The sequence below is a fragment of the Fistularia commersonii genome, chromosome 18 (genome assembly GCF_037954325.1).
Source record: "Fistularia commersonii isolate RoL2024-O1a breed Wild chromosome 18, RoL_Fcom_v1.0, whole genome shotgun sequence".
NCBI classification, from domain to species: domain Eukaryota; kingdom Metazoa; phylum Chordata; class Actinopteri; order Syngnathiformes; family Fistulariidae; genus Fistularia; species Fistularia commersonii.
Genome location: NC_141301.1, coordinates 4,408,701 through 4,431,963, shown reverse-complemented (window position 1 = coordinate 4,431,963; position 23,263 = coordinate 4,408,701). Strand labels below are relative to the sequence as shown.

The window sequence follows — 23,263 nt, the reverse complement described above, 5'->3', positions numbered from 1 at the left end:
TTCTTCCTCTCGGCTTCTTGCCGGGTTGTTCCAACCTCAGCATCCCTCTACCTTTCACTAACCTCCATCTGTCCTTATCCAAACCATCTCCATCTGAATTTATCTCCAGAACATCTAACGTTCTGTCCCTCTGATGGACTTGATCCTGAAAATCTTCATCTCCAACATGACTTGTCTGGTTCATCCTCTTTTATCGCACATTACCTGCGACGCTTTTTCACCGAGGACTTCAGTTGGCATTTAAATCTATTCACGAGGAATTAATATCAGCGGACCAAAGATATATCTCTCCAATCATGGCTCAGCGCAAACGCAGTTTTATTTTATCAACCGCCAAACCACTGACTTGCCTAATGTTTTTGTTCACAGTCTGTTAAGAAACTAAAGATAAAAAAGCCTTTTTTCTGACAAAATTAAAATGCGGCGGATAAATTCAATTATTCGCTTGAAATGCTTGTGGATATGGCTTCCAGTACAGCGTGAGTCTGGAAAAGATTAAATTAAGTTAAAGTAATTCTTTTAAAACTACCGGTCAAGTGGACAGATATAGAGGACATGTTCCCATGAATTCCGATAATGGAAACATCATGTTTAACTTTCAAAAAAAAAACAAAATAAGTACATTTAAAGGCACCATATTTAATTAAGATAACAGTCTAGTACCACATGCATAAAATACTTGTTCTTTTTTTAAACGTTCCACTTAAAGGAGGCACATTAACCATACTTAGACAGTGTACTCAGTATCCACGTTTGAAAATAGAACAGCTTTACATTTGTATAAACCTTTTTTTTAAAAAAAAGCACATTTCAAAGCTGATGTCTTAAGTTTAGAGAAGGTTCAGGTCAAGTCGGTTTTCTATTCATATGCCGCCAAATCAAACAGTTTTCTCGTTGGACTTTTCATGTAGAGCAGGTCTGATAAGATACAAGAACAACTTTAATATTTACAAAATAAATAATGCTGGACACCTGACAGGACCACTGCAGTAGATCAAGCCACACCTCAAACACAGACATGATAGGATAAAAGTGCATCCCTCAGCAAACTAGGCCTATGGTTGCATTACTAGGGGTTAGCCTTAGCTTACTGTAAACTTTCTCAAAAAAATATGGTTTTAAGACTATCTTCAAACAGAGAGTGGGGTAGATATCCGAAGATGGATCCACAGAAGACGGGATTGTAGAGCTCTGACTGGGGCGGTAGACTTCAAAGAGGTCCTTGAGATATGATGGCGCTTTATAGGTCAGAGGAACGATTTTAAATTCTACACTGATCCAACATAAAGTAGCTTATCTGAGCCAAAAGACTCTGAGCATTAGCATTGGTCGTGCGTCTGTGAGGGTTCTCGGATCTTGTCATGGCACGTTTCTCCTCGAGGACATTTCACCCTCCGATCCGAGAGGTTTCTTCATCTCTGGAGGTCTCCGGGGAGTTTCCAGTCAGGCCGGGGCTGGGCTCGGGCATCGGTCCAAGTCGAGAGGGTTCGTTATGTTAATAAGTGAGGCATTGCGCAACCGCCAGGTTGAATGGGGTTTTTATGTTATAATATGTGTGTTGTTTGGGGAGCAAAGATATGAATTTTTGGGGACTCACTTGAGCTGGAATCTGAATAGATAGTTGTGCGGCTAATATTTGGATTACGTAAAATAGGTGTGTCAAACTCTTGACTCCTGAAACTCCAAAAAAAATTTTCACCAAGGGCTGCATCAGCATAATGGTTACTAAATGTAACCAAATGTAATGTAAAATAAATGTAAACACTCCGTAACGTTAGATAACTCTGACTTTATTATTCATTCAAATCCAAAATATTACATATGCATTTTAATAGAGTCTCTGCAAATTTATATGTATCACTTTGGCTTTTAATTCTTGGACAATTTCTTGTTATTCTGGAAGGCTAATTTTGGCATACTTAGCTCCGTGTTTAGTGCCAAAATGCCGATGTAGATTGTCCACTTTGACAACCAACATAACACATAACACAACAGACATAGTGGTTTTCCTCCTTGAAGCACAAGCATGTATTCGCCTTCCCATCTTCTTGAAACAGCCTTCCATCTTCATCAACTTTTCTCTTCCTGGACATTTAGGGATCATTTTGGCTTGTAACTTTGACACTTTATAGTTTTATTTGTATTTCTTATTCTTCCCCTTTTTTTATACTGTTTATACAATTTCTTACTATTATTTATTATTGTTATGTTTTACTTGACACTCTGGCACAACAATTTCCTTCGGGATGAATAAAGTTGTTCTTATTCTTATTCTTATTCTTATTCTTATTCTTATTCTTATTCTTATTCTTATTCTTATTCTTATTCTTATTCTTATTCTTATTCTTATTCTTATTCTTATTCTTATCGCTCAATTCAACTTGTTGAAAATCGCTACACGCCAATCTAATGATGGGATGCCGTCACTTCTTTGATAACATGATCAGCATGAATTGTGGAAAATGGAGGCTATGGACAATGAACGTGTTTTATTTTAAGACAGTTTTAGACAGGGGTCAGTTTTATGGCAGACTCAAATTTAGATAGACTCTATATAATTTCAAATGACTTGTTTACATGCTATAATGCCACTCTGTCTCATTTTTTAAACTACTTTGTTGTTTTTCTGTAACTCCCTCTACTCGGCATTGATGGATGGAGCATCACGCTGTTTACCTCTGAGGTCATGTTCTTTGAAATACTTTCTCTTTCAGGAATGCGCCCAGTATTTCCTGGAAGTCAAGGACAAGGACATCAAGCACGCCTTGGCTGGCCTTTTTGTTGAAATTTTAGTTCCAGTTGCCGCGGTAATTGTTTTTTTTTTTTGATCCTACAACAAAGATATTGGAATTCTTTATTTTCATTAGAAAACAAGACTGCACCCCCAATAATGTTTTCTTTTTCGACGCTCTTCCAGGCCGTGAAGAACGAGGTGAATGTTCCCTGCCTGAAGAACTTTGTGGACAGTTTGTACGACACAACCTTGGACTTGTCCGCCAGAAAGAAACACTCGCTGGTTAGTTACCCGGTGGAAAACAAAAAAGGTCACCCCTCGACGGGCCTGTTTGTTTTCTCCACCCCCTCGTCTCACTCCGGCAACCCCCCGCTGCATGCTCGGATGCCTGCGGTCTCTGCGAAACCTCACGCATGTCAAGGTCACTGTGCAATATCTGCGTCCGCATTGGTGCTTGAAAGAGAAACAGCGCAGAATATATGTTTTTAAAGGATTCAAAGGATTCAAATGATTGAAATGGTTCAATGATTCAAATGATTCCAATGATTCCAATGATTCCAATAATTCCAATGATTCAAATGATTCAAATGATTTGAGTGATTCGAGTGATTCAAATGATTTGAGTGATTCGAGTGATTCAAATGATATGACTGATTCGAATGATTCAAAAGATTCAAAAGATTCAAAGGATTTAAAGGATGCAAAGGATTCAAATGATCCAAATTAATCAAATTATTAGAGTGATTCAAATGAGTCAAATGGCTCAAATGATTCAAAGGATTCAAAGGATTCAAAGGATACAAAGAATTCAAAGCATTCAACAATGTGTCAGAGTACAATACAGTGACTTAGACAACCACAGTAAACACCCATTGTTTATGATAGTGTCTACACAGGGGTATCAGTTATGATATCATATAAATCACTAGCGATGCATCGTCAGCATGGAAAGGCAGAAAATATCTTCTTTCAAGATCTCTTGAAAAAAGAATCTCTGTATGAAATTATGAGTCATCAAGGCATAGGAATTCAGGAAAGTGAACCTGACTCTGTTAAATCAACATGATAAATAAAAGAAGGCTTTTTCTCCACACAGGCCTTCTATCCGCTGGTGACGTGCCTCCTTTGCGTCAGCCAGAAGCAATTTTTCCTCAACAGGTGGCACGTCTTCCTCAGCAACTGCCTCTCAAATCTGAAGGTAACGCGGTCGGTCGGACGAACATTTCCTTCAAAAGCAAATGGGCGCCGACGTTTTCTTTATGGTTTCCGTTACAGAGCAGGGACCCCAAGATGGCTCGTGTGGCGCTGGAGTCCCTTTATCGTCTTCTGTGGGTTTACATGATAAGGATCAAATGCGAGAGCAACACCGCGACACAGGGGTAAAATCTTTTTGACTCTCCTGCCTCGTGTTTTGAACTCACCTCAAGGAGGAATAAGGACTTCTCTGCTTTTAGTGGGTCTCAGTTTCCTGCTTTTCAATTAAATGAATAGCCTCTGGCAGAAATATGCGGGAATTATAATAAATAGTCTTCTTTGCTGCTGTTTTTACTGGTTCGCAAACCTGTTGGATCATTCGCACCAGGCGCTTTTACAGATATACTTTTGAGCCCCTGAGGCAATAGAAGAAATCCCAGACATGTTGTGTCTGACTTTTCAAAGATGTTTATCAGGTTCAAAATAAACCTGACTTAAAAAACGAATTAAAGTTGTCTTCTGCACAGACTGTGTTTTCATGAAAATCCCAACTCAGATCCAAGCTGGATTTTTTAAATCCCCCCAAAACCCTGTGTATTTTTCTGTTTTAACTCATTTTTTTTCACTCGCTGAATCCTTCCACTTCGTCCGCAGCCGCCTCAACACCATAGTGACGACGCTTTTCCCCAAAGGATCGCGCAGTGTGGTACCGAGAGACATGCCTCTCAACATTTTTGTCAAAATCATCCAGTTTATCGCGCAGGTAAACCAAGCGACTTACCGAAAGTTTCTCGAGATGTTCTAAACTACATCAGGGAATTCATCAAATTTCTATCCGTTGTTTTTGTTTTTTTTTCTTACAGGAACGACTGGATTTCGCCATGAAAGAAATTATTTTTGATCTTCTCTGCGTCGGAAAACCCGCAAAAGCATTTAGTCTGAACCCAGAGGTATTAGACCTTTCCTTTATAAATGCATTTGCGATCGCGTTGTCTTTCTCCCTGATGATATAATAAATGTCCTCTGTCGCACAGAGAATGAACATAGGATTCAGAGCGTTCCTGGTCATAGCAGATAAACTACAGCAGAAGGACGGGGAGCCTCCCATGCCCAACACCGGCTGCACCCTGCCCTCCGGGAACACACTCCGCGTGAAGAAGACCTACCTAAGCAAAACTCTGACGGACGAGGAGGCCAAGGTCATCGGTGAGCCGGGCAAGATTGTGATGGGGAAACGTCGAAAACGTCATTCTTTTGTCGCCCGTCTGCAAAAATTAACATCCAACTGAGATATGAGGCCCTGTCATCCTCTGCAGGAATGTCGCAGTATTATTATCATGTACGTAAAGCTATAGACAACATCCTCAGACACCTGGACAAGGAGGTGGGACGCTGCATGATGATGACGAACGCGCAGATGCTGAACAAGGAGCCCGAGGATATGATCACGTAAGTGCGCACGTCACATGCGCTCTCGTTTGCCTCGCGGCACTGAGAAGTATTCCTTGTGATCGGCTCCGTCGTCTCTTCCATTGTTGCAGAGGTGAAAGGAAGCCCAAGATCGACTTGTTTCGGACATGCGTCGCTGCAATTCCTCGTATCCTGCCTGATGGGATGATGAAGTCGGAGCTCATTGACCTTCTGTCTCGGTCAGTCGCTGTTTCTAGGAAACCCGATTTCTAAATTGTTTTATCCGAATAACCTATTTTCTGGTATTTTTACTTTCAAGGCCAAACAGCAATCACTTCCTTTCTATCACATTTCAATAAATCAGTTTTGCAGAAGCTTTTTCGGCTTGATACTTCCCCGCCGCTGTCCAGCAGAGTCACGGGGGGTCAGAGTTTACATCTGGTTACAGGAAGCCGCCCCCTTCCTGTTCCTCTTTAACATTCTTGACAAATTATTTACAAAACAACAAAACGTGGCACGCATAGCACGCGCCTCAGCCAATATGCTCTGCTGCTGCTAGTCAGGTTGCATAAACACCGGAGGACTGCAAATTCCCAATATACATCCCCGTATATGTGTATGTATACATATGTATATATACACACAGTGCGTACTGTATATGCATATTTTGTGTGTGTGTGTGTGTGTGTGTGTGTTAATATCACTATGAGATACCAGTTATGCAACGCAGTTAACAGTGATGTAACTTGTGTGGCTGACATGCTGTTATGGTCAAATGTACCCGTTTCTATTTTTTACTCCAAGGAAAATGAGCCAATGATCATCTTAATTTATTTTCCTTTTCAATTGCTATCTATTTTATGTATATATTTTTGTGGTTTGGCTTTTTACATAAATTTACATAGATAGAGCACTGATTAATTCTACACGTGTCATTCACCCTGTGAAGTATTTCGCCCTATTTTTTTTTGGTTTGTTTTTTTTTTTAACATAAATTTAGATAGAGCGCTGATTAATTCTAAATGTGTCATTCACTGGATACAGTATTTTGCCCAAAAGCCGGGACGATATATGTGAATATGTTGGGATTCCTCTCAATCTTTTAAAATGCATTTAACTTTTATTTTTCATAATCAAAAAAAAAAAAAATCCACATGCACAGATTCTCCCTCCTTTTGCAGCCAGTTGGATCCCAAACGGGAGCAAAGGGTGCAGGAAGTGAATAGAACACAAAGGTTAAGGAACTTTAGAAAAAAAATGTACGGTATCTTGGTGGGAGTGGGAAAATGACAGTAACAGCTTTTACTTGACACTTGCTCTATAAGCCAGTCAGCGGTGCACGTTGCTGCATGTTGTTTGTCAAAACAAAGCACAATCAGCTAGAAAAATGAAGTCATCTAGATTATATAATGTGCCTGTTGAAATGTTTTTCTTTTTTTTTTTTTTTAAATCTCGTTTGCTAGACTGACCATCCACATGGACGACGAGCTGCGGCTCATCGCTCAGAATTCTCTGCAAAGCCTGCTAGTGGATTTCCCTGATTGGCGTGACGACGTCCTGTTTGGATTCACCAACTTCCTGCTCCGAGAGGTCCAGGACACGCACCAGGGCCTGTTGGATACGTCGCTCAAATTACTTCTGCAGCTGCTCACGCAGTGGAAGCTCACCATGACCGTGCCCGGGAAGAGCTACGACACGGCTAAGGTTCACACTGCAGAGGTCTGAATGAATGACCTCTAAATGTTTCACCGAAATGAAAATCAAAAGTTGTATCCCATCCAGTCTGATCACGTTGGATTTTATTTTGGTCTCGCAGCTGCTGCAGACGACTTCTGGCTTGAAGGTGCCGGCGGAGCGAGGCCCCCACTCCGCGGTGCTCCACGCCGTGGAGGGCCTGGCGCTCGTCCTGCTCTGCTCCTGTCAGCTTAGCACACGCCGGCTCGCCATCGCCGTGCTCAAGGAGATACGCAGCGTCTTTATGACGATCGGACAGTCTGAGGTAAGTTGGGTGTGAACGAATTAGATCATCGCCATAATGACAGTGACTTGATTCTTGTGTGTGTATGTGTGTGTGTGTGTGGCCGCAGGATGACGATAAACCGATGATTGAGATCATGGACCAGCTCAGCCCCATGATCCTGGAAAGTTTTGTAAACGTCGCAGTATCGGACACAGTAAGTTGTTTGGCCCCGGAAGGGACCTCCAGTCCCGGATGATTTATTTATTTTCATATGAATTTGAATGCCTTTTTTTTTGTAGGTCATGTGATTTCCAGTTTCTGGGCAGCAAAATCTGTCAATATAAAAAGAATAAATAATTAAATTTAATATAATATATAATATTATATATAATATTATATAATATGATATAATATAAACTGTGCAATATTTCATTTCACTGTGCAATATTCAGAACTGTGCAATATTTCATTTTATAACAGCTACACTACAATTTTTCCTTTTATCATACTATTGTGCACTCCTTACCTCATTTGTTACTAATACACTTATAGTTTTATCACTTGTTTACTAAGACACTTTATAGTTTCACTGAGACACTTTATAGTTTATAGTTTATTTTTATTTCTAATTCTGCCTTTTTCTTTTTATTATTTATTACTGTTATATTTTCTGTAACTCTGGCACAACAATTTCCTTCGGGATTAATAAAGGTGTTCTTATCTTATCTTGTCTTATAATAAATATAATATAATATAATATAATATAATATAATATAATATAATATAATATTTAAAAAAAAATAGATTTGTTCTGGCACCGTTGTCAATCAATTACACATCTATATAGTCATATATCTGAAAATACATACTGTATCTCACTGCTGTGATTTTTCTCCCTTGTTCATATGACTCACTTTAACTGAAATGCTATAAAACTGCTGCTGTTCATCGTATGCAAATACGTACTCTACATCTACAACTTGCACCTTATACTCTTGCACTTTTCTGTGTTTTACATCTGGATAATGTAAAGATGATGCTCGTGCAAAGCAAATTTTGTTCCGCATACGTCAGCTGCATACAGAATGACAGTAAAGTCTGTCTAAGTGTAAGTCTAAGATACCAACATTTGAGCTTCAATTGTTCGATTGTGGGATTGTGGGAATTAAAATGTCAGAGAAGGATGTGCTTTAATAATATCATAACCTTCCCGCTCACAGGCCGCCATGCCGTCTGGTCACCACGTGGATCTCCAGTGGCTCGCCGAGGGGAACGCGCTGCTGGTCAACAGCCATTACGACATCCGGAGCCCGTCGCACGTGTGGATCTTCGCCCAGTCGGTGAAGGACCCGTGGGTGCTGTGCATCTACAGCCTCCTCAGGAAAGACAACCTGCCGAAGCACTGCCCCACTGCGCTCAGTTACGCCTGGCCGTACGCCTTCACCCGGATGCAGATGCTCATGCCCGTGGTCGACCCAAAGTAAGCGTCGGATCCCGAAGGGGTCATACGGGACGCCATGACCTTCCACAGTAGCAAACCGCTATTTGTATCTATTCACTTTCAGCTTTCTGCTGAGGGTATTTGACACAGGATCCCCCCCCTCCAAAGTTTGACCCATAGGAAGTCACGGACAAAAGTCAAGTCATGTCAGATTTACAGTTGTCTTGTAGCGCTTTCCATGCAGCCTGGGCAGGCAGCCCTCTGAAAATCCACATCAGAATCAAAATCAGAGATTCTTTATTGCCAGAGTGATTTTCACTTACAAAGAATTTGCTGTGGTGTGCGGATTACAATATATAATGATAAAAAAAATTAAAAAAATTGAAATAAAAAATATGATATAGAAAAAGGCTAGAATTCAAAAAATAAAAATAAATATATTAATTAAACAAAATAAAATAAAGATATGATATAAATGAATAAATATGAAAAGGCAACAGGTGGTGCATTTAGATACATTTTGGCCAGTTTTATTATTATTTCCATTCATTAACTGATCCTCTCCTGCTAATTTCCTGTGGGGGGTGAACATGTTATGCTAGTACATTATTATGCATAAAAAAAAAACTTGTATTTTCCACCACTATATAACCGGTTTTTAACTACATGTAATAACTTCCATCATTCTTTTTCCTTGATAAACTAGTAACCCAGTTAACACTAAGAAGACCAGCAACTCTGGCAGTGGTGACAATTATGTAATCCTGTGGAGGAACTACCTGATCCTTTGCTTCGGAGTGGCCAAGCCCAGCATCATGAGTCCCGGCCATCTGAGAGCCTCGACACCGGAGATCACGTCCACCACGTCTGAAAACAGCATCGGCTACGATAACAAGGTATCCTTCTACCCCCCCCCGTGCCCCGTCGTCTGGCCTTATTCAACCCACCGGAGCTTTGTTCGCAGCGGATCGGGTGTCAGCAGAACCTGTCGACATCAAAAAACGCAACGCTTCGGATTACACAGCAGCTATTATCTGACTGGGACAGGAAGTCAGTGTATTTTTTTTCAAGGGCGCGGGCCTTTTTATCTACGTTTGCTTTTTCGAAGTCAAAGGTATTCGGGATGAGAGGCCCGTCCAACTTGAACGGTGTGTGTTTGTGTGTTTTCCCAGGTTATCGGGAGCCCGTCTGTCGCTTGGCTTCTCAAGCAGCTGGTTCCGCTTATGAGGGCAGAGAGCATCGAGCTGACAGAGTCATTAGTCCTGGGCTTTGGTCGCACCAATTCCCTTATTTTCAGGTATATCAGAGAGATTTTCTTCTTTAAAGATGCACTTTTTATCTCCCTTAAAAAAACAACCAGTGAATTGGAAGTCATTACTGTCATTTTTTTTGTAATTTAAGTCGATGTTGATCTGTTTTGGAGCGAATTCAAATGAGATATGACCCATGGATTTTTTGCAGGGGCGGGCAAACTACGGCCCGCGGGCCACATCCGGCCCGTTGGTCTTTTTAATGCGGCCCGCCAAAGATTGGGACAGAAGTCATACTCAATGTGAATGATTGAATGGTTGGATCAATTAATGTGGGAGCTCAAACAGAAAATTATTTAATATTTGGAGCTACTTGAGAATTTTCCTGAGCTGAATAACACACATTGCTTTGTGATTTAGCCTTTACTGCAGACATACGGACGCACATGAATGTGCATGAAATGCAAGCAAAAGTCAGAGCACCTCAAAACCAGGCTGGATTTATTTTCAAAGCAAGTGTCAGACAATGTTCAGACAAATGTCAGACAAATCTGATATGTATCGTTAACAAATGTTTTTTTCTTTTATATATGTATCGTATCTTGTGCTGACCCGGCCCGTGTCTCAAATGCGGTCAATGCAATGCAAAGTCAATGCAGCCCTTGAGCAAAAGTTTGCTAGTCCCTGGATCATTATGTTGCTTTCTGGCTATTAAAAGTGGCGACTAAAATTTTTTTCAGGTTAAAAGCTTTTTCATGTGGAAAAAAAACAAAACAAACAGAATTGCTGTCCTCTGAGGTTTTTGATTTTTGATACCTTTCTGTCTGGCAACAGGGAACTGGTGGAGGAACTTCATCCACTCATGAAAGAGGCATTGGAAAGGAGACCTGAGGTTATTTCACTTTTTTTCCAGACTTTTTAATATTCCTCCTGGGACTTTATTTCAATTAGATATTGTTTTGGAATATTTTATTTTCAGAACAAAAAACGACGTGAGCGGCGAGACCTCCTGAGGCTGCAGCTGCTCCGAATCTTTGAGCTCCTCGCCGACGCGGGTGTTATCAGCGACAGGTGAGCAGCGGCGTGAAATTCGACGGTGTGAAATTCTTTTCTCCTCATCCCTCTCGGCTGACCCGTCCTGTCGTCCTGGGCGCCGCAGTACGAACGGCGCCCTGGAACGCGACACCCTCGCCATGGGCGCGCTCTTCCTGGAGTACGTGGATATGACCCGGATGCTCCTGGAGGCCGAGAATGACAAAGACGCAGAGATCCTCAAGGACATCCGAGCTCACTTCAGCGCCATGGTGGCCAACCTCATCCAGTGTGTGCCAGGTAGCCGAAAAACGATTCCCACAAGTCGGAAATTTCGCTCATTTGGACGTTTTTTTTTCTTTACAGCTCAAATCTGTGCAACTGAAATTTCCACAAATAACTGGCGTTCGTTTTATGCGGTTTCCCAATGCATCCGTTTAGACATCGCTCCGTGCTCAGGAGCTGTGATTACATAACAGGCTAAGGTTAGCGTAGCATGCACCATAAGACGGTGTTCTTTGGATGTCAACCAAGTAGTAGTTCCAAATGTAGAACAGCTTAACGGACGATCAGTCAAGGACAGGTGATGACTCCTTGTCTGCCAAGCTTTCTCCACGAAAAAAAATACCCATCAGACACCGGCAACAGCTCGCAGTCTCATTGAAAAAAATGAGAAAACACTTGAGTTAGTTAATTTTTTTCAACGCCGGCTAATAACGGGGGTTACTGTCTCCACCCGCCAGTGCACCACAGGCGCTTCCTGTTTCCACAGCAGAGCCTGAGGCATCATCTCTTCATCCTCTTCAGCCAGTGGGCAGGTCCTTTCAGCATCATGTTCACCCCTCTGGACCGCTACAGCGATAGGAACCACCAGATCACCAGATACCAGTACTGCGCCTTAAAGGTGACTGACCTTTCGCTGCTTCTCCTAATAATTCTTTGCAAATGTTGAGAATAATAATTCGGCATACAACTGTAAATCCAGGGTACAACATGTTTAAAAAAGGTCTAATTTTGCACTTTTATATTAAATTTTGCTAGTTGGAAAGGAATTTTAGAAACGGAATTTCTAAACCCAAGCGCCCAAACGTTGGGTCCCCTCCACCTGACGCGTCGTATATGCAGCGGAAAGTTCTGCCTGCGTTCAGAGTTAATGTTCTGAAGAGCCACTAAATCCCAGACGTTCTGGGTCGTGTAAACGTAGCCCGGCTGCGATGGAGGCGGGTCAGCGCGGCCGCAGAAAAAAATAAATATCCACTTGAAGTCAAAAAATTTGGAGGGTGCCCGGTTGGCCCTATATGGCCCTGAATGATGGCTTGCGAGAGTGAATCGCGAGCAGCCAGGAATGAAGATGTGCCATGGCAGCTACCCCAACAATGCACAATACGCACAAGGTCTGTTTACGTCGGTACAGTATGGCCACATGGTGAAAAGTGACGATAATACGAAGACTCGCAAACGTCGCTCCCGATGATACAGCAAAAGACGTGGAGATTCGGCGTGCAGAAAGGCTGACGCTGCAGCCACAAGTGACAAACGCTAGGAAAGACGATATTCTGAAGAGCCAAGAAATGGCTGTTCGTGGATTTGTTTACCTCAAAAAATGTACAAAAGCAAAAAATTAGGAACAGTATACCATATGTTTGGTTTTTTTTATTTCCAATTTTCAAACTGTAGGCCATGTCTGCCGTGCTGTGCTGCGGGCCGGTGTTCGATAACGTGGGCCTCTCTCCCGATGGATACCTCTATAAGTGGCTGGATAATATTCTAGCATGCCAGGATCAACGGGTAGGTGAAAACTACTTCGCCGCAACGAGCCACATCACTTGTTTTTGAGGTTTCCCAAAGCGTGCCGGGGTCCCGCGTTCACTTTAAAAGATGAAGAAAATCACCCGCTGAATATTTTTGGATGTGAAGAACAGCCTTTTGCGTTTGGCAGGACCCTGCGGTCTGTTTACATGGTCCAGGTCTTGGCTCCCTGCGTTTTTCCATTGGTCCGATCGGATGTACATCCGAACGATCGCCCTCGGTCAGTGGCTGCTATAAATATCCAACATCTGGAAACCCAAATTTAGCCAAGAGAAACCAGACCAATTCCCCTTGACGATTTAGACCGGCGAGAAGCGATGAACATATTATTTTTCATCTCAGCAAGGGGTCACTGGTTCGATTCCAAACTCCTTTTTGTGTGGACTTTACATGTTCTCCCAGTGTCTGTGTGGGTTCCCTCAGGTTTCCTCCCGCAGTCCAAAAATATGCAGGAGGTTCATTGGTAACGTTAAATTGCCCAAGCCTGCGAAGGAGAGAATCAGTTGTTGTATTCCTCTATATCAGAGGTCAGGAACCTTTTTGACTGGGAGAGCCTTAAAAGCCAAATATTTCTAAATATACAGGACTGTCTCGGAAAATTAGAATATTTTGATATATTCTCTGTAATGCAATTACAAAAACAAAAATGTCATACATTCTGGATTCATTACAAATCAACCGAAATATTGCAAGCCTTTTAGTATTTAAATATTGCTGATTATGGCTTACAGCTTAAGAAAACTAGAAAGTCCGATCTCAAAATATTAGAATATCATGAAAAAGTAATTTTTGTTTTTTTAAACAAGACTTTATCACAATATTCTAATTTTCCAAGACAGTCCTGTATTTCATTAAGAACCATGTAGTATTTTTAATAATGATAAGTTAAATATGTCTTACTTTTAATGCAACCTCTGGTGCGGCATGGATTTATCGAAGTGCCACTTTATATTTGATTGTTTCATCGATGCAATTTCATCATCGCATATTAGTTACACCGCAGATACAAATGTAAATTTGTAATCATCCTCTTTTTTTCTTTTCGCCATCTTTTCGGTTACAATGGTAGAAGCGGATAAACTAGTTGGCTATCTGATTAAATTGATTTCTTCACCTTTACAATGACGCAGACGTGCTCGGAAGCCATTGGTCCCTGACTCCATCGACGGGTGACCCCTGAAATTTATCTTCAAAACTAATTTCTGTTTACTTTAAAATCACACACAGTGACGTGCAGTCAGGCGATCTTGGAAAGAGATAAAAAAATAATGAAATTATATTGATCAGTGATAACGTATTTTTTTACTGAAGGACGACAAGGACAACCTGTATAATCAAGTTATCAATGTTTTTGTTCAAGAAGACCAATTTTTTTTTTGTGCTACAGTTTGCATATGTGAAGAAAGCTGATATGAGATTTTAAAAATAACCCATTAACTGCTGTCAATAAAATGGTGAATAAGCTGCTATTTAGGGTTCATATGTTTGTAAATCTGATTGTGATGAAGTCGGTGCCTCACCTGCCATGAACCTCAGCGCAAGTCACTGATGACACAGTATTATGAAGAAATATTACAAATATTCTAGAATCAGTTCCAAACTGATTTTTTTTATTTTAACTCAAATTTATAGATAGTAAATGAATGAACATTTTAAAGATATAAAGAGCTACTGGAAACAATTTATCCTAAACCAGGGGTTGGCAATCTTTAACACCCAAAGAGCCATTTGGACCCAGTTTCCACGGAAAAGAAAACACTGGGAGCCGCAATTTTTTTTTGACGTCTAAAATAAAGATACCACTGTATATATTGCTTTTTATTACGTTTACACTTTGTATAAATAAGTGTGTAGTGTGTTGCTTCTGAAATTCACAAAGTACTACAGAGAAAATTAAATTTTATTTATGTAATGAACTCATTTTGAACATTTTGAGCTTTCAGAGCGTGTAGCGGAGCCTTGACCTGAATTTCAGAAATAGATTGGGAAAAAAATCACTGTGTCAGTGAACAATGAAAGATAATTATTTGCAAAATATCTCCATGAATATTTATTTTACGTGTTCAAGGGACTTCCTCTCCTGAACTTCTGCACACAGCATCTACAAATCGGGGCTATACCGGCTGCCGTGAGTGTGACGTTAATTTTGAGCGTCGAAAAATAAAAATATAATTTTATTTTAATATTTCAAGATCACAATAATCTTCCAATTTTGAATTAAAATTAAAAAAATGAACTAACACAAATAAAATACACCCCAATTAAATACTGGGAGCCGCAGTGTAAGGATGAAAGAGCCGCAGGCGGCTCAGGAGCCACGGGTTGCCGACCCCCGTCCTAAGCCCATGGATATTTCAGAACAGGTGAAAATCCATGAAAAGTCATGAATATAAAGACTGGACTATGGGTGATCCCTGAAAACAGGAAGTGAACCAATGAGAATGTAATAGGGCGGCACTGTGGTTAGCATTTCTGCCCCGCAGCAGGAAGGTCCCTGGTTCTATTCCAACACCGGAGGTTGCATGTTGCTGCCCAGCGCCTGCATGGTTTGCTTCCGTTTTTCTCCGGTTTCCCCCCATAGTACAAAAAATGGCCATAGAAGACCCTAAATTTTCCAGATGTACGATTGAGAGAGCGAATGGTTGCGCGTCTATATGTGATCAACCGTGCCTCTCACCCCAGTGATAGCTAGGATAGACTCCAGCACCACTGCAACCTGGTTAGCAGTGTAGATGATACACAAATGAATGAATGAATGAATGAATGAATGAATGAATGAATGAATGCGTGTCCTTTCCCAGGTTCACCAGCTCGGGTGTGAGGTCGTCATCCTGCTGCTGGAGCTCAACGCCGACCAGGTCAACCTTTTCAACTGGGCTGTGGATCGCTGCTACACCGGCTCCTACCAGCTGGCGTCGGGTTGCTTCAAAGCTCTTGCTACCGTCTGCGGAAGCAGGTATTTCACCCTTCTCCCCCGCCAACACACTACGGTATCTTGCGGACCTTACGCCAGAAAAAACAATTTTTTTTGTCCTTTATTCCCAGAAACTACCCGTGTGATATAGTGACCCTGCTGAATCTGGTGCTTTTCAAGGCTTCCGACACCAACAGGGATATCTACGAGATTTCAATGCAGCTAATGCAGGTGAGAAGTAAACACCCTGACGGATTATTAGGTTTAACTTGAGTGCGAACGGGAATTTTATTTTATTTTTTCTTTTCGCCAAACAGATCCTTGAAGCTAAGATGTTTGCATACTCTAAGAGGATTGCGGAACAGAAGCCAAACGGTATCCTTCACGGAACCCACGGCCCGTTGCCACCTCTGTACAGCGTCTCCCTGCCTCAGCTCTCCAGCCAGCTCGCCAGGATGTACCCCGAGCTCACACTTCCTCTATTCTCTGGTATATCATTTGGATTTGCGTGTTTTTTTTTGTTTTTTTTTTAATGCGCGCATTGTAGCCCATTTTGAAGGAGGAATTCTCATGGGCTGGTCATCATCTTTTGGTTTCCCACCAAATACAGCTCGCGCATCTTTCCCAAGTGGCTTTCATCGTCCACTTTCCCAACACTTTCTCCACGGATGGACACACCCACTGACCAAATGAAGCCATATGCTGTCACTACAGCATTACCAAAATTATTTTTCATCAGCTTTGTGTCTGAAACCGCCTGTTTCGTAACGTAGCTTCGGAAGATGATGCATTCATTTAGCGCCCAAGTGCGTGTCAAGCGGGGAGTCACAAGATCAGCACGTGTGAGCAGTGCCAAATACAGAGGGGTTTGCTATTAAGTCATCTGAAGATCATCATTTAGTCATTAGTAAATGTGAAAAAAAAGGAAAAGATATTGCGACGTGAGATCATTTCCACATTCCTTTCCTCTTTCAAGCGCCGATGTAGTGCCCTAGGCGAGATTTTATACACCGCCCCCACTCCTTCGGCAAACTTACATACAATTACAAAAGAAATGGAATAGCATTGTTTTTACCATTACCATTAATGATACCATATCACCCAATTTACATGCTTAACAAGTTAAAAATAAGTACAAAAAAAAATGATATGCTGTAAATACCTGTAATATATACCTGTAATATACCTGTAATATACTGTAAATATACTTTAAATACCCTCCTGTAAATAAGTGAATAAGTAATAATAGTGATAAATCGTTAATTCAATCATCAATTCAAGAGGGCACATCAGTAAATTTAAATATACTTTAAATACCCTCCTGTAAACAAGTGAATAAATAATAATAGTGATAAATAGTAAATTCAATCATCAATTCAAGAGGGCACATCAGTAGATTTAAATATACTTTAAATACCCTCCTGTAAATAAGTGAATAAATAATAATAGTGATAAATCGTAAATTCAATCATCAATTCAAGAGGGCACATCAGTAAATTTAGGATGTTATTATTTCTCGTAATTTTAATTGGGCATTGCTTTACGTTTGAATCAATGTGAGTTTTTCCATTTTAGGCGTTAATTTGTAGGAACCGGTTTTAATAATTATATCAAAGGTGAGTTTTTTCCTGAATTTGTCGTGCCCCCGTGGAGACAAAAACGGCGCCTTTAGCATTTGCTCGTATTACCAGTTATCTCGCTCGTTTTTTTTCCAAATTGTGTTGATTTATATCAACCGTGCACTCGCTATTTAGCGTAATTCTAAGGGTTGCCCTACTTCTCCTCCTTGCAGAGGTGAGCCAAAGGTTCCCTACCACCCATCCCAACGGCAGGCAGATCATGCTGACCTACCTCTTGCCGTGGCTCGCCAACATCGAGCTGGTGGACGGCGGCTTGCACCTCCCAGACTTCAAAACCTGCGCGTCCGATTTCGAAGCGTTGGGACGGGGGACGGTCGCGGGCGTTTCCCACCAGCTGAGGGGCTCCGGATGGGGCTCCTTACAAGCCACGTCGCTGGTTCTCAATAACCTCATGTTCATGACAGCTAAGGTAAAAAGAAAAGTCCACAGGCGGCGAATACAAAGATCACCGCAGATAACAACTTTCGGTTTTTGAACCCCTCCCCGTCAGTATGGAGACGACTTACCTGGACCAGAGATGGAAAATGCCTGGAATGCATTAGTCAGCAATGAAAAGTGGAACAGCAATTTGAGAACGACACTGCAATTTCTCATCAGCCTGTGTGGCGTTAGCAGCGACACCACCCTTCTGCCATATGTACGTAAGAGGCATCATTTAAGGTTTTCCGGGGAAAAGGTTTCCGCCATATATTCATATTCTGTTGTTTTTTTGTTTTGTTTTTTTTTGCACAGATAAAGAAGGTGGTGATCTATTTATGTCGAAACAATACCATGCAAACCATGGAGGATTTGATTTTTGAGTTGCAACAGACGGATCCAGTCAACCCCGTGGTGCAGCACTGCGACAGCCCTCCTTTCTACCGCTTTAGTGCCACGAGCAAAACCTCAGCTGCAGCTTCAGGTATCTATTTCCAAGACAAACACACCACGGACGCTGCTACTGTAGTCTCACCGTGTAGAGCTCCCCGATTTCATCACGCTATCGCTCGGAAACGCCATCAAAAAAAGAAATCGAATGTTTCCTGACCCGCTTAGCGGCCAACCATTACATTACATTACATTACATTGCATTTGGCATATGTTTTTATCCAAAGCGACTTACAATAGAGGACATAGGGACTGCAAATACACTTGCAAATACACGATGCACAGGAAATGCAACCAACATTTCATTGCAACGCACAGGAAATGCAACCAACTTGGAAAAGCACACAAAATCTTAACACTGGTAGATTCAGCGCCGGTGTTGACGTTATGCTCGGTTTGATTTTCCATGAGCTCTTTTTCTCGCTTTTTTCTAGGCACCAATTCTAGCTGCAATACTGTCGTCGCCGGCCAAGAGAGCTATCCCGACACGGACGATACCAAGACGGCAAAGGAAAACGAAGACAGGTATAACCGTCCGATGTGGAGTTTAATAAAAACTCCACAAATGTTTTTTTTTTTCAGTCGCGATAAAGCGAACGTGATGTTTTTTTTTTTTTGCTTTCTGGCCGCAGGCTCGGCCACATAATGCGAGCGCACAATCGTCTGGAGTCGCGCTACAGCAACAGCTCCGGGGGATCATACGACGAAGATAAGAGTGAGTGTGTTTTGGGTTCCGTGCGGTGTAAACAAAACATTTCTTGTCCGTGGAGCGTGAAACACAACAGAGCGGGGAGTTGGAGAGGAAGACGGTGACCAGCAGGGTGTCAATGGATAATAGATGACTAGAGCAGAGTGTCCCGCGGCTATTCAAGGCCCCGCAGGGGAACTGGCGCTGGAATAAAAAGGATCTGAGCCTGGGGCGTCTGCGCCGCCAACACCGACTCAAAAAACACTTTTCCTGACCTGAATTCAGTCGGGACTTTTCTCATCCTTAAACGGCCGTGTTGAAAATGTCATTCTAAATCTACGGTCTTCCACGCAGTTGTCTCGTAAGGCACATAGAAATAAATAAATGAATAAAATCGGTCTGTCGTTTAGGTGAACCCCTGCCGCCTTATGCCGATTGGCTGATGGTCGTCATAGAAACCAACAAGCCCCAACCTCTTCCCATGCCGCTCAGTGGAGGATGTTGGGCTCCGCTGGTGGACTTTTTGCCCGAGACCATCACCCCCAGAGGACCCCTGCACAGGTAAGGATATTTAAAAATGTACCGAAAGGCAGATAGGGTTTATTCAGACCATTTTTTTTTATTTTCTTAATATTATTATCTATTTGCCATTTTTATTTCAGGTGTAACATAGCAGTCATCTTCATGACAGAGATGGTGGTAGACCACAGCGTGAGAGAGGACTGGGCCATGCACCTCCCTTTACTATTACATGCTTTATTTTTAGGTAAGTTGTATACAAATTTTGAATGGTCTAAATCATTTGCAGCATTTATAAACACAGATGTGATGCAAGTGAGATATGTATTTTTTCATACGTGCATGTATATATTATTATTGTTGTAATTATTATTTATTTATTTGTTATGTTATTTGTTATTGATATTTAATTAATGGAAATATGTATCATGTATGTATGGGTTATTATTATTATTATGTTTTCAATTATTTACTGACTCATGTACATATGTATGTATATAATTATCATTATTATTATTATTTGTTATTTATCCGAAATGCATGATTTTTCAATTTTTTTCAATTTTGTTTTTTATTTATAGGTATTTTGATGACAACGGGGTAACTGCTTTCGCTTGTAGGCCTGAATTAGTTTCCTTTTTTTATTCTTTACGCCCCAGGCATGGATCACTACCGTCCCGAGGTGTTCGAGCACAGCAAACGTCTCCTCCTGCACCTGCTCATCACGTTTTCCCGCAACGGCAACTTTCGCGCAATCGCATCCGTCTTGCTACAGACGCGCGAAATCAATGGCACCAAGACGCTGACCTGCAAGCCAAGTCTCCAGCCGGACTTTTTACCCTCTGGTAAGATCAGTACTTCTTTCCATGTGTTTAGTTTGACTTTTTTTTGAGTGTTTTTATATTCATGTTTATACAAGACGTCCGCATAATGGAGACCAGAGTCCAGTCACGGTTGCCTTGGACTCTGCTTCTCTAGCCGGCCTGTCAGGGACTTGAACATCAGGAGAGAATGGCTTACATTCCTGCCAGTGGATAGATAAGTGTCTTATCGGAACAGAAACTATTCAGATCCTCTTCCAAAAGCAATATGGAGCAGGGGACGGCACCAAAGGTCTTGATTAAAGCATTCCACGCCGCTATTTTTATCCTCGAGCCCCAAACGAAGCCATCTGCTAAGGCACCAATAGGCCAGTTTTCAGCCCCACCCTTCCCTCTTTTTCGTTTATTTATTTATTCGTGTCTAACAAACATCGATACGGTGATTAAAACCCAAACACGACACGCTTTTTTTAGAAATGAACAACGCTGAGATACGGCGTGCGTTTAATGGATCGGTTTCAAAGCTCTACATTTGATATGAGCAATTAAATCCGATTTTAAACTTTACGGTAAGAAACATTTGAGTTTGTATTAAATATCTAGATTCAGCAGTTTCTCTGTCGTCTGTTTATTTATTTCATTTAGGTGGTTTTGACTTCCTGAGGGAGGGTCAGGCATCTCCGGTGCCAGATTCTGGCCTTAGTTCGTCATCCACGTCTTCCAGCTTGAGCCTCGGCGGCAGCAGCGGCAACCTGCCCGAAATCTCGCAGGAGGCCGAGGAGCTGGCGACGTCTGCCGACACGGACGAGAGGACCAACAAGCTCATAGAGTTTTTAATGACAAGGTAAACGGCGTGCCAACTGGAAAGGTCTGAAATGTGTAAAAATCAGGTCATGACAATATATTTTGCATGTTGTTTACAAAACAAAATCACAATTCCGTGGTGATCTATATATATATATATCTCATGGTGCAGATATATTTCCATCTAGTGGCGACATCAGGTTATTGCAACTAAGTTTAATTAATTTGAGATGACTGTAGATGACTTGCTTTTATTCAATTTTTGATGAAACAGCACCCAAATGAAAGGCAATTATTAATGTAAAAAAAAATAATTAAAAGCATCCTTGCCGCGGAGACCACTGCAAGGTTTGAAATCTAGAATTCTATAAAATTGCAGAAATACATTGGTTTCCATCATTAAGGAAAACAATATTTCTTGTCAGATTTATTTTTTGGGGTTTTTGATGTATCACAAATTTAATTTCAATTTTAAGCAATCTATTTTTTATCCATGCTATATATCTACAGGACTCAGAAATTTAGAATATTGTGATAAAGTTCTTTATCTTCTGTAATGCAATTTAAAAAAAAAAAGACTTTTTCATGATATTCGAATATTTTGAGATAGGATTTTTGAGTTTTCTTAAGATGTAAGCCCTAATAAGTGATATTAAAAAAACAAAGGGCTTGCAATATTTCAGTTGATTTGTAATGAATTCAGAATGTATGATATTTTTGTTTTTGTAATTGCATTACAGAAGATAAAGAACCTTATCACAATATTCTAATTTTCTGACAGCCCTGTATATTATACTTTTGCTGTGCTGTGAATGAAACATTAATAGTAAAACAGTGTAGCGATTGATAGTAATAATCACATTGTATTTTTACACAAATACAATCACATTACATTTATATGGGAAAATGAAGGCGTGCACAGCTGCCAACTTACGTGTTCTTTTGCAGAGCACACGGCCCGCTTTGGAGTCACGAAGACATTTCCCCAAAAAACCTAAACTCAAAAAGCACCGGGCAGCTGACAAATTTTCTTCGGCACGTGGTATCTGCATTTAAAGAACCCAAGACAGGTAACGTTTTCCTGATCCGGACCTGCACAGGTGATGTCTCGTGCTGCAAAAACACCTTGCTCAAGGGCGGCCGCCATTCACACACTCTTCTCTGACAGACTTTCACCTGGAACAGCAGCTCAGCGACGTTGCCCTGCAGACGGCCCTGTGCAGCTCATCGCGTCACTACGCCGGACGCTCTTTTCAGGTGTTTCGAGCCCTCCGGCAGCCCGTCTCGGCCCGGGCCGTGTCCGATTTGCTCTCGCGGCTGGTGGAAGTGGTCGGAGAGCACGGAGAGGAAGTCCAGGTTTGTTCACGTTATGTGTGTGTGTACGTCGCTGTGGTTGCTTCTAACCTTGACAATTTATATTTTATTGTATTTCTTATTCTCCCTCCTTCCTACTATTATCTATTATTGTTATGTTTTTGCTTGAAACACTGGCACAACAATTTCCTTCGGGATAAATAAAGTTGTTCTTATCTTATCTTATCTTATCTTATCTTATCTTATCTTATCTTATCTTATCTTATCTTATCTTATCTTATCTTATCTTATCTTATCTTATCTTTAAAAGTCTAGATCAGTGTTTCCCAACCACTGTGCCGCGGCACATTAGTGTGCAGTGAGATATCATCAGGTGTGCCGTGGAAAAGTCTCCACTTTCACCTGATTGGTCCGAAAATTATTTATCCAACGTAAATAATGTGTCTTCCTATGTCTATGTGGGCAGCGTGCCCTTTCGATGGTAACGGGTAGTGAATTAACCTGTGTATCTGTGTATCAGAGGGATTAGTGACGCGTTGCGTGATACATTTTTAAATAAAAAGTACTTGTAACTGCGTAAACAAACAGGCAGCATTGTTGAAAACTACCAGGACAATTGAGAAAGCAGTGAAAGCTTGCTACAAAGTACGAATCTACAGATATTAGATATATTAGATTTCACACAAAGTAAATTGAGACTACGGTTTCATTCTAATTTGTTAAAAAATGTTTTTGACATGTTAATTGGTGGTGTGCCGTGTGATTTTTCTAATGTAAAATATGTGCCGTGGCTCAAAAAAGGTCTAGATAAGTGCAATAGCATTAGTTAAATAAAGCTAAAATTAAAAGGTGGAGGTATGCGCTGA

At 41.2% G+C, this 23,263-nt stretch overlaps 1 protein-coding gene across 3 annotated transcripts in view; it reads left to right on the top strand.

Annotated features, from left to right (window-relative positions):
• LOC147224215 (protein furry homolog) overlaps nt 1–23,263 on the top strand; it is a 56,069-nt gene that overhangs the window by 18,009 nt on the left and 14,797 nt on the right. For 2 of the 3 annotated variants that reach the window (XM_086164794.1, XM_086164795.1), the window contains exons 9-42: nt 2,715–2,807; nt 2,918–3,016; nt 3,831–3,932; nt 4,010–4,113; nt 4,583–4,691; nt 4,792–4,878; nt 4,963–5,134; nt 5,245–5,377; nt 5,470–5,577; nt 6,802–7,057; nt 7,155–7,337; nt 7,426–7,512; nt 8,519–8,778; nt 9,446–9,635; nt 9,912–10,036; nt 10,824–10,881; nt 10,969–11,060; nt 11,149–11,321; nt 11,765–11,925; nt 12,699–12,809; nt 15,632–15,786; nt 15,876–15,975; nt 16,062–16,233; nt 17,537–17,793; nt 17,875–18,021; nt 18,117–18,285; nt 18,686–18,776; nt 18,884–18,966; nt 19,350–19,500; nt 19,602–19,705; nt 20,118–20,303; nt 20,925–21,123; nt 22,032–22,153; nt 22,252–22,439. In XM_086164794.1, the coding sequence (XP_086020920.1) occupies nt 2,715–2,807; nt 2,918–3,016; nt 3,831–3,932; nt 4,010–4,113; nt 4,583–4,691; nt 4,792–4,878; nt 4,963–5,134; nt 5,245–5,377; nt 5,470–5,577; nt 6,802–7,057; nt 7,155–7,337; nt 7,426–7,512; nt 8,519–8,778; nt 9,446–9,635; nt 9,912–10,036; nt 10,824–10,881; nt 10,969–11,060; nt 11,149–11,321; nt 11,765–11,925; nt 12,699–12,809; nt 15,632–15,786; nt 15,876–15,975; nt 16,062–16,233; nt 17,537–17,793; nt 17,875–18,021; nt 18,117–18,285; nt 18,686–18,776; nt 18,884–18,966; nt 19,350–19,500; nt 19,602–19,705; nt 20,118–20,303; nt 20,925–21,123; nt 22,032–22,153; nt 22,252–22,439 (4,827 nt within the window). The remainder of the gene's footprint in view (nt 1–2,714; nt 2,808–2,917; nt 3,017–3,830; nt 3,933–4,009; nt 4,114–4,582; nt 4,692–4,791; nt 4,879–4,962; nt 5,135–5,244; nt 5,378–5,469; nt 5,578–6,801; nt 7,058–7,154; nt 7,338–7,425; nt 7,513–8,518; nt 8,779–9,445; nt 9,636–9,911; nt 10,037–10,823; nt 10,882–10,968; nt 11,061–11,148; nt 11,322–11,764; nt 11,926–12,698; nt 12,810–15,631; nt 15,787–15,875; nt 15,976–16,061; nt 16,234–17,536; nt 17,794–17,874; nt 18,022–18,116; nt 18,286–18,685; nt 18,777–18,883; nt 18,967–19,349; nt 19,501–19,601; nt 19,706–20,117; nt 20,304–20,924; nt 21,124–22,031; nt 22,154–22,251; nt 22,440–23,263) is intronic. The other variant, XM_086164793.1, reaches the window with a different exon arrangement.